This window comes from Anabrus simplex, chromosome 6, assembly GCF_040414725.1.
Source record: "Anabrus simplex isolate iqAnaSimp1 chromosome 6, ASM4041472v1, whole genome shotgun sequence".
In the NCBI taxonomy this organism is placed as follows: domain Eukaryota; kingdom Metazoa; phylum Arthropoda; class Insecta; order Orthoptera; family Tettigoniidae; genus Anabrus; species Anabrus simplex.
Window position 1 is genome coordinate 238465535 of NC_090270.1, and position 15367 is coordinate 238480901.

Genomic DNA, 15367 nt, shown 5'->3' on the forward strand with positions numbered 1-15367 from the left:
CTGCCAATTATGCTTGGCATCATGTTATCCTTAGCTGCCTTCTTTGCTAGATTCAATTTTCTAGTAAGTTCCTTCAATTTCTCCTTACTTCCACAGCCATTTCTAACTCTATTTCTTTCCAGTCTGCACCTCCTTCTTAGTCTCTTTATTTCTCTATTATAATAAGGTGGGTCTTTACCATTCCTTACCACCCTTAAAGGTACAAACCTGTTTTCGCATTCCTCAACAATTTCTTTAAACCCATCCCAGAGTCTGTTTACATTTTTATTTACCGTTTTCCACCGATCATAGTTACTTTTTAGAAACTGCCTCATACCTGCTTTATCAGCCATATGGTACTGCGTAACAGTCCTACTTTTAAGACCTTCCTTTCTATCACATTTATTTTTAACTACCACAAAAACAGCTTCATGATCACTAATACCATCTATTACTTCAGTTTCCCTATAGAGCTCATCTGGTTTTATCAGCACCACGTCCAGGATATTTTTCCCTCTGGTTGGTTCCATCACTTTCTGAATCAGCTGTCCTTCCCATATTAACTTATTTGCCATTTGTTGGTCATGCTTCCTGTCGTTCGCATTTCCTTCCCAATTTACATCTGGCAAAAATAGCCAGAAAATAATTTTGGAAGTAGGGGTAACAAACAGTTTAATATAATTATAAATACTGCCCACTTTGAGGAAAAATATGGAATATTCTTTAATTTTTCTGTTTTTACAAACAATGTTAGAAATGTAAGTTGCAGTGCCATTGTACTTGAGTAATTGTGTTACACTGGACAAGCATGCAGCTCTGATACAGGAAAAGAGAAATAAAGCAGCATACAAATTATGAAGATCAAGTTTTCATTTGAACATAAATTCAACTATCATATGTTGCTTCAATTTTTCACTATTTGCTAGTATATTTATTTATTTTTACTGATTTAAGTAATGACCACATACCTAATGTTTGGAAACAAAATACATAAATTACAAGGTTTCTTACATCAATTCATACATTAAAATAATAATTGTCTCTGCCGGAAATTTAAGATTAACAAAGAGGCTGGTGCAAGGTTGTAAAGGTATATGCAGCTCGCCTCTTTTGGAGGTGTACTTGTAAAGAACCACTTCACCTCTGTTGATTATGAGGACATATAAGATTTATTTTCAGCCTAAGCAATAAAACTGTTAACATGGAAAACTAAGAAATTACTAAAAGAATGCCAAAATGCTCACTGCTGATGGTCAAAAGAAACTATATTAACAACAAAGATGTGTAAATTTGCTATACACAGTGTGTCGGACACTCAGTAGATGGTTATGTTGCGAACTCGTGTACCTGATGAGAGCACAAGAAAGAGTGGTAGATACACACTATTGTATTTCAATTATGTCCTCACTCATAAAAAATCCATTTTCTATGTTCTGTCTCTGTTTAAAAGATATCACATCAAATCAGAAACCAAAATCAATCAATTAATACTGAGAAGAAAATACAGGATGGTTGGAAACAACGTGAACTTGGTATATGGGTCTTAGAGGGTTGGGCAGACTGATAAACAATTTGAAAAGAATAATTCAATATCTCGTGCCATGTCATTTCATCAGCTGTTGAAGTTAGCCAGTCAAATTGCTTCACAGGTGAATTCAAATGGGCTTTGCATGGCAGTGTTGCTAAATCTGTACATGATTTAGGATTGGACTGGGAGCACCAATCAGAAAAAAAAAAGTTTCTCCAGGGGAGGGATTTGAACTCGGACCCCCAAGCTGATAAGATCGCGCCATGGCAAGTATGCTATGGTGACATCAGCTGAAATGCATGGTGTGCCTGTGTTTCATGCTAATTTATCAGCATCAGTAGCTGCTAGGCGATTGGTCATTTATAGTTATGTTCGTCAAGCAGCCATGCGGCATGCATGCCGTGGACTTGGACTCGCACTGCAACGAAAGCCTTCTCTGACTGGTCTCTCAAGCCGGTCTTACATCATGTGCAGATTTAGCAACACCGCCTCACAAAATCCATTTAAATTCACTCACGAAGTGATCTAATTGGCTAACTTCAGCAGCTGATATAATGACAACAGTGCGAGATTTCAAATTATTTATCAATATGACCAACCCTCTAATGCTCGCATTACTGGATCACGTTGTTTCCCATCACCCTGTATTCAGTACATGGAATCTTAGTAGACCGACTGGACATATTCACTAAAGAACAACTGATTCCCTTAAGGTGTAAACCTTTTCTCCCAGTGCACTCACCCTCAACCTCTGTTTTCTAAGTTCTTCCAAAGTTATAAAGTCCTTACATCGATAAAATATAAGCTGAAGATTTGGATTTTTTAGATGAGCAGCAGTAAGATGAATCTGAAATATCTTGTAACGAAGATCAAATTTTAAAACTTGCAGTTTAATAAAGCCACATATTACTTCCAGGCATTTTGTATTCAGAAGTTTACAGTCATAAAGTTCAAGGTATGACAGTTCTGAAAGTGTCTGGAGATGATTCACATCTTCATTAATAATATAATCATCATTATATATAACTAATGATGTCAGTTTTCTAAAATATTTAAGATTCTTCAAATTATGATCTTCAAATAGTGAAGAGCAACTACGAAGTGTTAGTTTTTTAAGTAATGGGCAACTGTACCCAGTAGTATGGAAGAAATCTTCCCCAGAGATAGAACAGTTAAATAAATATAACTCAACGATATTTGGGAAAAATGTAAGTATAGTCATACCATCATTAACGAAATTTACTCTTGATACTTCCAGTGATAAAGATGATACATGTCTAACATGAACTACTTTGTCTAGAGGTAACTGTTTTACATTATCACACAAATAAAGTAAAGATAAGGATTCTAATTGTGTACCTATTTGCAAATATGGCAAGACACAATATCCATCAGATGTATTACAACGAAGAGCTAATGTACGTAAACGATACTGCATTACCTTCAAAAAATGTAAAAGATCACCCCTTGTAAAGTAGGAATTGTCAAACTTCAAATGTTCTAGATTCGGAAAGTGGTTACTTATACAGTTTAGTGCATTACAGAATCTTCCTCTTCTGTTCACAATCAACACTTTGATATAATTAAATATTTCAGTCATGTTAAATTTAGTCACACCATGAAGCATCTCTGAAGATATACAAAGTTGTTCAAGTTCGGGGCAGTGTTCACGTAATGCTTCAACAATCTGTATGTTGAAATCACAATTAGAAAAGTCTATACCATGTAAGTGAGGAGAAAGTTCCAACATATCAATAACTTCCTTATTAGTACAGGTAGGTCTATAAAGTTTATATTTCCACAAGTGTTTATCTCTCCATACTTCTCGCCACCATGAGCAGACGTGAGGAATTGTTTTCACTATGTCATCATAGGTACACATTGAGAATATTCTTAGTAACACATCAGCTGGCAACATGTCTGCATTCACAGCCATCTTGAAAGAAAATCTGAAAACCAATAAAAGAATTATTCTCTTTCACACATAATTAATGATATAAAGTCAGGATTTTCTATACCCAAGGATTAATCTGTTGACTGTATCTCTTGATGGAAATTTAATACTGAAATAATGAAACCAAATCAAACTCCATGATGCAACAACCCTGACAAACCATGGCCTACCAAGTGACCGCTGCTCACCCCAAAGGTCTGCATATTACGAGTTGTCATGTGATCAGCATGACAAATCCTCTCAGCCATTATTCTTGGCTTTCTAGACCAGGGCCACTATCTCACCATCAGATAGCTCCTTAAACATGTAGGTTGAGTGGGCATTAAAACAAAACTCAGATGCAGGTAAAAATCCCTGACCTGGCCAGGAATCACACCTGCAGCCTCCAGATAAGATGCAGGCATAGTACACCTACAAACAACAGATAGGAAATCTGCCACCTGGGCGACTGCCCTAAATGCAGATCAGTATTGATTGATTGATTGATTGATTGATTGATTGATTAATTGATTGATTTACATGAATCTACATAACTAGAATTTCTACCATTTTCATCCTCATTATTTCATGCTCAATTTTGATGAGCTGGTTGAGTATGGCCATCCATACTCATGGTCATAGAATTGATTCATCTCATAGTGGTTGACATTTATGACTGCTTTAAAAAGCTTAACATTTTGCTCACCGGGCGAGTTGGCCGTGCGCGTAGAGGCGCGTGGCTGTGAAGCTTGCATCCGGGAGATAGTAGGTTCGAATCCCACTATCGGCAGCCCTGAAAATGGTTTTCCGTGGTTTCCCATTTTCACACCAGGCAAATGCTGGGGCTGTACCTTAATTAAGGCCACGGCCGCTTCCTTCCAACTCCCAGGCCTTTCCTATCCCATCGTCGCCATAAGACCTATCTGTGTCGGTGCGACGTAAAGCCCATAGCAAAAAAAAAAAAAAAAAAAAACATTTTGCTCATAAACTCAATATTCTTATAATAAATGAATATTGAATATTCACGACCACATTGTAATCGAAACCGACTTTCAACCTATTAGGTCGTGTTACGTACATTTAGTACGTGTTGAAGAGGTGTTAAGTACAGAACAAAAATGGCCAACCAGACACCAGTGGGATCCGAACCCACAACCTCCCGATTTCGCGTCGGTTGCTCTACCAATTGAGGTTGTGGGTTTGGATCCCACTGGTGTCTGGTTGGCCATTTTTGTTCTGTACTTAACATCTCTTCAACATGTACTAAATGTACGTAACACGACCTAATAGGTTGAAAGTCGGTTTCGATTCCTATAATAGTTTGTTTGGAATGTTCTATGTAACTTTTTAGGAACTGCACAGGTATCAATCAATCAAATCAATCAGTCATCAATGATCTGAATTTAGGCCTGTCACCCAGTATTATCTAGACTTAAATGTTTTCAAAGAACTTGAAAATTTATTGAACATTCCTTGATAAAATATTCCAAACCCTTATTTCTCAACCTATAAATGAATATTCGCTCCAATCTGTCCTCTTCAATTCCAAGTTTATTTTCATACTAGAAAATGTACCTGTGCTTCGCTACAGTATTCCATATTGTATATGGATACTGAAGTAAATTACTGTATATGTTGTGAATAAGATTTCTTTTAAAACTGCATGTCTCTTAGCGTTATCCAAGAAACAACATGGACACAGGTCCCCATACGTTGTATCAAATGTAAAGTGTGGGTTGCGGAGTTGTGATGATAACGGCAGTCTCACTTGACTACTGCCATTCACAATCGATCTGGGAAGTTTTCGTTACAATGGCGGACCCCCTTCCCTACTTCCAGATAGATTACAGTTGAGGAGTTTTTAATATAATGGCACACAACTTCCCTACTGTCAGTCAAACTTGAGTTGTGTGCTTATCATTATAATGGCAGGCCCCTTTTCCTACTGTCAGCCAGCTTACTGCCAGTCACACTGAGTAAGTGACTTTCCATTAAAATAGCAGGCTATAATGCCTAATGCCAGTCACATTTTAGATGAGTACATTTGTTTATAATGGCAGGCACCCTTGCCTACAGTCAAACACGATCGGGTATGGGAGTTTTGAACATGTTTGCATGCTCCCTTGCTTTCTGCAAGTCAAATCGAGAAGGGGATTATTCATTACAATGGTAAGCCCTCCTTACTAATGCCAGTTATACAGGAGTTGGAGAAGGACCCCATTCCTACTGTCAGTCAAAGTCAATGTGGGGAGTACTGATTACAATAGCAGACACACACTTTCTCGATCGCTACAAATCGACATCAATGAATATATAGATCGACATACAAAAGTATATGCATGTTTAAAATTTTGCAGACCTTCATTTACAGGTTAACTGCTGCTAAATGATATGCCATATCGGCAAACAGATTGTACCATAAGACGCCATATTTAATGGTCTAAATGGCTTGTTCTATTATATTTTCTCGTATCTCATCTATTTGTGGGTCAGATTGAGTTACAAATGTTGAATAGGATGAAATTTGGGCAAGTTTGTCTCACAGTGCATTACTTTTTGGATAATTATGTGACAGCTACAAACATAGCATTTGGCTTACATATGGCTCCTGGGTGGGCCAATGTTCATGTATATTTTGATGATTCTGTCTTTCCTATAAGTGATTCAAAGTATGAATTATGCATGTAAAAAGTGCAAAATTTACTTACAACTGAGAAATAGAGACAAATCGAACATATAAGGAATAGAGATACAACAAAAAGTCATAGGACCAAAGGTGTAGATCACTCCAAATTAAATGGAGATTGTGCCATCCGTTTTGTTATAGGACTTACCATTTAGCCACTAAATACCTCGAAATGAAGGTCTGCACCATCATTATAATTGCCTCCATATTTTGATAGTCTTCGGGGATAAAAAATGAAAAAATTAGGGATTGGAAATTTTTTGTCGGTTACAGGCTAAAACATATAATTTTGCCACATTTCAAACTTCTGGCTCATCTGGAAGATTGTGCTGCAATCTTAATTTTGGGGGAGGTTGGTAAAAATTAAGACTTTCAGGAAACTGTAGCTAAAAAATATGCAGCAGGCCATTATTACCCCTTAAAAAGAGCTGTATGAAAATTTTGCCAAAATAGTCAATGTACAGACACACAGTCGTTATGATTTTATTTATATAGATAGACAGATAAGGAATCTGCTCCACATACAACACCATTTGGGCTATGTCCGCCAGACTTAGTCTGCAAAACCAACCGTTTATGATATTTCCCTTATTAACCCCCTGTCGAAAAAATGCACATGATGAAAAAAAGTTTTAGAAATGGATTTCCATCAAGGTTGGTCGATTTCCAGTCAGGTTGATCATATATATATTGTGAGAGAGTAAAATCACTGCTTTGGTTCCCTATAAAACCCCAGTCCATTCCATCAATTTGAAATGGTATGGACCTTAAAACCTACCTTTGGACAGGTGGATGCTAAATACAAAGTTCGATTGAAATATCTTCAGTAGTTTTCAATTTATAAGAAATACGCTTCACATGGACCCACTTTTGAGTTGTGCTGAAAAACCGTCTGTTAATGACTTCTTCCTTTAATAATCCTCCTATGAAAATGATGCATATGAGAAAAAAGTTTTAGAAATTATTTCCATTAATGATGGTAGATTTCCATTAATTTTGGATGTGCATATTTTGTGTGAGTGAAAAATCATGGTTTTAGTTTCAGACAAACCCCCATTAAAATTAGGTATTCAGAAATAATATTGGAACTAAAGGGCAGGTGGATTCTAAATATCAAGTTTGGCAGAAATATATCCAGTAGTTTTCAAGTTATAGGAACTCAGATAGACACCAAAGCTAAGAAATATGCAGATGGTGATTATTACACATGAAATGAATAATTGTATGGAAATTTCGCCAAAATAGTCAATGTACGGACACCCGGTCATTACGATTTTATTTATATAGATTATGACCTTTCCTACTTTTAAAGGCTTCACTCAAGCTTATTCATCTACTGTCATTCCATGCCATCTCTCCACTGACTGCTCGGAACATACTGCTTATGATAAAGACGTTGTTTCCCATAGGGAACCTGAAATATTTGTTCCGAATGAGTAAATTTATAATACCAATATAGTTGGTCCATTATTGGACATTATAAATTTACCAGCTAACTCATTCCTGGTTGCCAGCGTTTCACCCCAGTGTGCTAAGTTGGGCTCATCAGTTGGTAAATAGCTCACCTACCAAGACTCATGGCTAGTGCATCTGTGCAGGCCACTGCATAGTCTACTTGGAGCCACCGGCAGTGCCAATGCACTTCTTAGTCGAGCATCTTGTCTCCTTACCCCCAAGTCTTATTAGCCCAAAATTTGCTACTACATTTTATAACAGTACTCGTTTGATGGAAATCACCAAGAACAAATCATGCTGCTTTCATTTGTATATTTTCCAGTTCTTATATCAAGTAATCAGGGTATTGGTCCCATATACATGAACCATACTCTAATTGGGGTTTTACCAGCGACTTATATGCCCTTGCCTTTACATCATTACTACAAATCTTAAATACCCTCACAACCATCCCATTTACCATCATACCACTGGCTGCTGTCCATCTCAGAATATTATTGAGGTCTTTTTGTACTCGCTCACAATCCTACAATTCGTTTACTACTTTATCCAGTGGATCATCATCTGCAAGTAGCCTTCTCTGTGATTCCAGTTGTTTTCTCTTATCATTATTATATAAATAAGAAAACACAAAGGTCCAATAATACTATCCTGCGGTTCCACCACTCTTAATCATTACAGGTTCAGATAACACTTCACCTACTCTAATTCTTCAAGTTCCATTTTCTAGAAATTAAGCCACCCTTCCAACCAATCTTTTGTTTAGTTGAATAATCCTCATTATTGTAAATAGTTTCCAATAATCTATGTTATAAACAGCCTTCGATAGGACACTAGCGATACAGTCCATTTGACCTCCTGAATCTAAAATACCGTATCTACTATATCTTGATGGAATCCTACAAGTTGAGCCTCACTGTAATATTTCTTCCCAAACACAACCTTCCTTCTATGAAACTAGTAAGTAATTCTGCAAATGTGTCTAATTTAATCAGAAAGAATGATTTCCCAGAGCTTTTTTTTTAGAAAAATGCTATTTGTTTGGGGCATTGACCCATGTGGATCTTTTGCCCCTACTGGCATCTATTGTATGAACCTGCATGTAATTGGAATGGCGGTAGTGTGGAATATTGTGTGTGAGGAAAGGAAGATTAAGGATGCCACAAACACCCAGTCCCCAGACCAATGATATTAATCATTACAATTAAAATACCCTGACCTGGCTGGGAATCAAACCCGGGGCCGCCGGGTGACAGGCGGACGCATTGCCCCCTACACTGTGGGGGCGGATTTCCCAGAGCTTACAAACAACACATGTAAAGCTGACCAGCCTGTAATTATCTGCTTTATGTTTATCACCCTTTCCCTTGTACAATGGGACTACTATTGCAACCCTCCATTCATTTGGTGTTGCTCCTTCATATAAACAGTATTCAAATAAATATTTCAGATGTGGCGTTATATCCCAACCTATTGCCTTTAGTATATCCCCAGAAATTATATCAATCCCAGCTGCTTTTCTATATTTTGTATCTCTATGTAAATGTCTTTATTATCATAGGTAAATTTTAATAACTCACCAGTATTAGTAGCCTCTTCTACCAGAACATTAATCTTATATCCATCTAGAGACTTTTAAATACTGCTGACTGAATCAAAAACAGCATAGGTACACATACTCAATAATAAAACACAAAAGGACAAGAACAATCTCTACAGGCAGCAAGAAATCTCGGAAGTCGTGATGCAGTAGTGATCATCGGCGGGACGAACGACGTAGCTCACAATGACGCTAAGAATGTCATATCTCAACTTAAATGTACACTAGGTAAGCCGAAAATGGGCCCCACAGGCATGATTTGATTAGAGACTCATGTGTGAACATTGAAGTGGACAAAGTTAATACAGGTATGGTTAAAATTTTGTAAACATTTTTGTAATACTCAGGTAATTGAATGCAGCAGTTTTGAGAGACACTGTTACACAAAGCATGGCCTTCATCTAAACAATTCAGGTAAACAAAAGATTGCAAATATTGTTCTAGATTTTATTAATCATAAGATATGAACTGTAAAAAAGGCAACTCCCTTGAGTTATAATACTGACCAGGAAAACTAGTAGAAAAAGCCAGCTGTACTTCAAGCTGGCTCAGTCAACTAGAAAATGAAACTCAGGGAAGTAAGGAATTTCAAGTTACCCAATTGCAACAGTCAAGTTTTAGGGAGGAAGGGGGTCTGAGATTGCTCTTGGTAAACTGCCAGAGTGTAGTAAATAAACAATTAAAATTAGGTACATTGATGGAATCTTATGAGACTGATGTGGTAAAAGGAGTGGAATCGTGGTTGAGAGAAGGGGTAGGTAATAGAGAAGTATTTCTAGAAGGGTATACAGTCTATCGTAGAGACCAAGGAGATAAGATGGGAGGGGGGTGTTTATTCTGGTGAAGGAAACTTATTGTTCACATGAATGGTTTACCGATGAAAGGGATGAAATATTAGGGATAACATTAGTTTGTGATAATATGAAGGAGGTGGGAATTATAGGAACATATAGGCCTGGAAAAGAGGAAAGGGACATGGAAATATTTGAGAAAATAATAGATTATACTCATAAAAACAATAATAATGATATGGTAATAATTGGGGGAGATCTAAACTTGCCTGCAGTTGAATGGAATGGAGCTGCAAGTGAAGCCCATGAACAGAAACTGGCAAATAAGTTAATTTGGGAGGGAGGATTTACACAAGTAGTACAAGAACCGACTCGTCTCAATAACTTGCTAGATGTATTCTTGGTTAAGCCATGGAAAATCGTTGATAAAACTGAGGTAATTGAAGGAATAGGTGACCATAAGGCTGTAATAATGGATGTAGGACTCGTACCAAAAATGCTTAATAAGAGAGTCACACAAGACAAGAAATTATACAGACAAACTAAAGTTGATGAATTTGGGACTTACCTTAAATCACAATTCAGTTGTTGGATAAGTGAAGGGAGTAATGTGGATACACTTTGGGCTAAATTTAAAGGAATCATTTGGGAAGGAGAGAAGAGATTTGTACCCATTAGGAAGGGTAAAATGACCTCAGACCCTGTTTATGATACAAGGGAAATAAGAAAATTAAAAAGAAAATGTAGAATAGTAAACAGGAAAATCAAAGAGGGTAGGGAGAATAGAGAAACTAGAAATCAGCTAATGAGGGAACTGAATAGAGTGAAAAAGGAAGCAAAAGAGAATTATATGAATGGCATACTTCAAGAGGGTAATGACCACAAAGGGAAATGGAAAAAGCTGTATTCATATACTGTATTAGGAATAAAAAAAGGAAATTAATCCAAATTCTTACAATGGTGAGAGAAGGGGGTGAACACTATTTAACAGATACTGAGAAAGCAAATCTATTTAGTGGGAAATTCAGAGATTCAGTAGAAGATTGTCAGGAGATGGAAACTGTAACAGAAGACAGAGAGGGAGAGAGACAGAGGGAAACAAGGAGCTTCTCATTCACAAATGAAGATATTTTCAGAGAAATCCAACTGCTTCAGCAGGGAAAAGCAGCAGGAAGTGATCAAATTACTGGGGAGGTATTAAAAACAATGGGGTGGTACTTTATAAAGGAAAGGGTGATAAACGGAAACCAGAGAACTACAGACCAACCAGCCTGACCAATGGCTTAGAGGAAAAGAATTAATGCAAGTAAATTTTGAAGATGTTTACATCATCAGATTATTTTCTATTAAATAAATTATGAAGAGATCAAAACAGACTAAGCCTGATGGCACATTTTTTAATAAATACTATAAATGTGGTAACAACTTTCTGTATGTGACTAAAGTCTATTGATGCCTTTTAATTAGCTAGTACTGGCCTCTTCTGTTGAATACTGTATTTTGGCTTAATTCCTTCAATTGGCTGCAATAATACATACATTGATAGAGTCTGTAATGCCTAGGGAACACCACTTCAAGTGGTGAACAGGAGATGTGGGTGGTTGTATGGAAATCAAATACATCCTGTGGATATTTTTTTGCTATTTGTTTTTTACGTTGCACCGACACAGATAGGTCTTATGGCGATGATCGAACAGGAAAGGCCTAAGAATGAGAAGGAAGCAGCCGTGGCCTAATTAAGGTACAGCCCAAGCATTTGCTTGGTGTGAAAATGGGAAACCACTGAAAACCATCTTCACGGCTGCTGACAGTGGAGTTCAAACCCACTATCTCCCGGATGCGAGCTCACAGCTGCGCGCCCCTAACCGCACAGCCAACTTGCCCAATCATCCTGTGGATAAACAGACATCATCAATGTAGAGGAGTTGTATCTGTTCTCCATGACAGAAGCACTTGATGTAGGACAGCACTATCTATCAGTACCAGAAGAGCATAAAATAAATGGCTTTGGACTAGTTTACCTCTAGAATATCCTGGGCATCATTGAATCAACATCAAGGGACATGGAGGGTAAGAGAAGTAAAGGGAGACCAAGGTGATTATCTAGCGATTTACAGATAAGAGTTATAGAATTAAAAGAAGCCACAGAACTAGTAACAAGTAGAGGATTGTGGTGGGTTAGTAAACTCTCAGAGGCTTGCAAAGTGAACACTGAAAGGCATAACAGTCTATAATGAAGATGTTTGTATGATGTAATGAATACATTTTTACCTGGCTGAATCCCTACCTGCCAATTAATACCTTTCAGTAGATGATCCATGTAAGCTATAAACATTAAAGGTGAAAGATTACAGCTTTCTCTACACCCTGTTAGTAACTTGAATCAAGAACTCATTCTATTGTTAATTCTCACTGCACCCCAACTGTCAACATAAATGTCTTTAATTGATCTTAATAATAACATGATCCCCCAGTACGGCAAACCTCTTTTCCCTCAGTACTCTGTCATCTGCCCTCTCTAGATCTATAACATTTTTCAATTATCTGACATGTATTGAAAATCTGATCCTGTCATCTAAAAGCACACTAGTTTTCATCCAACTTTTTTTAAACCACTGATCACACCCTCCCTTCCATGATGCCAGTGCCTGGTATATACTAGTTTATTTTAAAAGATCTGCATTTAGGGCTGTTGCCCAGGTGGCTGCAACAGGAGACAATTACACTGAGTTCTCATGCGAATTTTCATGGAATTATTATTATTCTCGTATCAGAAACATACATGTTGTACACAGTTATAATTACTATATTACATTTGCCCAAAACTTGGCCACTTTCAATGCATTTTTTGATGCTTGATATATTTCATTTTCTGTGCAGGAGGCTGGACATAGTCGACACTGAAGCATATGTTGGACGGTCTGTTCTTCTCCGCAGTCACATTGGATATTTTAATGGAATGTGTACCAGGCGGTACACCTCTAAGAAGCAAGTTCAAATCTTGCGCCAAATGAAACTCCTCTACAGGAGAAACCCTGAACTGTAACAACTGAATCAACTCTCCCGTTTATCAGAAGATGTCACTGGGTGTTTTTGATTTGCTTTGGTTGATCAAGAAGTGTGGACATTCTCTAACAGGTGTCTCTACTAAAAAACTATGATAATGCTCTCTAGTGTGAAGGAATGAACTTTCTTGGAGAAATTTTGTATTCGTAAGTTTTGTCTTTACTAAATTTTGTTCTTTCATTTGAGGGTTGGCAATATTAAGCTTTCTTTCCGCCTGTTTTGAATTTAACCAATCCTAAATTTCTGCAATTAATTTCCCACCAATAAGGTGTTTCTTCATCGATTTGTGTGTAATTTTGCTGTTAGCCAATAAACTTTTGTGGGCGGGTCTTAATCATTCATGAAAGGTCTCGAATTTTCCGCGAGGGTATAAAAACTGCTGATTTTCTTGTATCCGGGCCACTTCAATAACATCTAGCTTCGCATGTGGATATGTAGCAAGGGGTGGGAAGCGCCTCTTTCTTCGGACAACAGATCTTCAACAAGGTAATGGCCATTTAACATCTTCTCTTGCTAGCTCAGCAGTTTAACTTGCGGGGAAGGTTCGAAACCTTTAATATGTAACCAACCTTTTTAAAATGTAAATCCCATTTCAGTCTATGTAAAAACTACAAATCTCTTTAACTGTAAAGCGGTGATAGAGAGTGCTTTACCCTCTCAAGTTCCCCTTCATTTTGAAGTTGAGGTGACTACGTTTTCATAACCGTTTCTTCTCTTCCTTAATGTATTAAAGTTTTCTCATACGAGTCACCTCCCTAGCTTGGGATTAGCCCCTGTGTAATCGGCCTAGCGCCACTTAGGTTTTAAAATGTGTATTTAGGAGTGCTAATTTATGCCTCCATCCCTTTTGCGTTTTGGGCCATTTAAATTAACCTAGTTTTTGCCCACTAAGGCCCAGTAGATTGGGTATGAGATACCCCTGTTTCTTTATGCCTTGATGGCAATTTAGTGTAATAGTCTGTTATTGCCTTTATAGGCTCGAAAGATCGAGAGCGGGTTAGCTCTTTATGGTGTTGTGGTAAAAGTGGCTTAGAGAGGCTTGAGATGTGAAGTTGGGAGTAAGTGCTCCATGTGATACCCTTTGGTATTTTGTGGTTGTGAGCTGAGAGCTCAAGGATTGACGAATTTGGGCTCGTAGCCCAGAAATTGTAAAGACCCCGTAACTTGTGCTTTCTTTTGTAAAGTTGCATTGTACCTGACTTTCTTTGTTATTTCACTTAGTGAAAATTGTTAAATGTTATCTGTTGAAAATATAACCTTTATTTAAATTTTAACTTCATCTTTAAGACTTGTAGTTAGACCCATTCCAGCCCGCACCTTCTTTCACTTCTGCCTTCCACGGATAACTCCGTAACAGAATGAACTAATGTGATCATATTGTCAAGCAGCGATCTGACCGAGTGGTATGACATAGGCTACTAATCATACCAAGGCAAACTCTCAAGGAAATGGAGGTCTCCTTCTATTGTGATATTTTATTTTATAGGGATGTACAACTACACTATGCAACAATACACATGACATTGAAATTAATGCTTGTTTGCTGTCAATGTTTCTCTAGCGATCATTGACATAATTTGATTTCAGCTGTGTTGATTTTTGCAATTATAGTTCTCACAACAGAGGAGGTGTTTATTGTGTAACATTATTCTGGTCCTATGGAATGGGGCATTAGAATGAGCCAAGTTTGCTTCACGTTCAAGAACAATACAAGGATCAATTTAAAAAGGAGGCACAAACTAACAGAATAACAACAATGTTAGCTGTCATTGACAATTTATGTCATACAGGATTAGTCTTATGTCAATGAAAGGAGGAAAACAGGATGTCCAATAACCATCACCACAAACCACAAATGAGAATCCTGGACGACTTTTCCAACAGGTGTTACAGTTCCTCACCACAGGGGGAAAGCACTAACCCTTCCGCAATGACTCTTCGGAGATTGCATAATTTCTCGTGGAACTCCAGTCTAGTACCCCTCCTGCTCCTTGGATCCCATGGCTTTAGATGCCTGCATATGAGGGCATGTTGAAAGTATCAATGTTTTAAGGCAGATGAACCACCTATGCAATTTCTTGTACTTCATTCCAAAATTCTTTAATGTCCTTTCATGTTCTTTACAAACTATTCCATTAAGCCAGAAAATGAATCTGAACCATCTTAAATCCCTTGTCCTGGATAATAAAACTGTTATTGAAGAAATAACTAAATGAAAAAAATCACGTCATCATATTCAATTTCTATTCGATGCTCCCCCATGTACTATTGATCATACCTATCATTCACTCATACCCATACTTGTACTTCAGGCCTCATTGTTGACTTT

At 37.4% G+C, this 15367-nt stretch overlaps 1 protein-coding gene across 1 annotated transcript; it reads right to left on the minus strand.

Moving 5' to 3' along the window:
• Window positions 1–2084: 2084 nt before the first annotated feature.
• On the minus strand, window positions 2085–12262 carry LOC136875688 (uncharacterized). Its single transcript, XM_067149243.2, has 2 exons — window positions 12244–12262; window positions 2085–3456 (listed from the first exon to the last, which is right to left on the minus strand). The coding sequence occupies exon 2, from the start codon at window positions 3441–3443 to the stop codon at window positions 2196–2198; it is 1248 nt and encodes a 415-aa protein (XP_067005344.2). The 5' UTR covers window positions 3444–3456; window positions 12244–12262; the 3' UTR covers window positions 2085–2195.
• Window positions 12263–15367: the final 3105 nt, after the last annotated feature.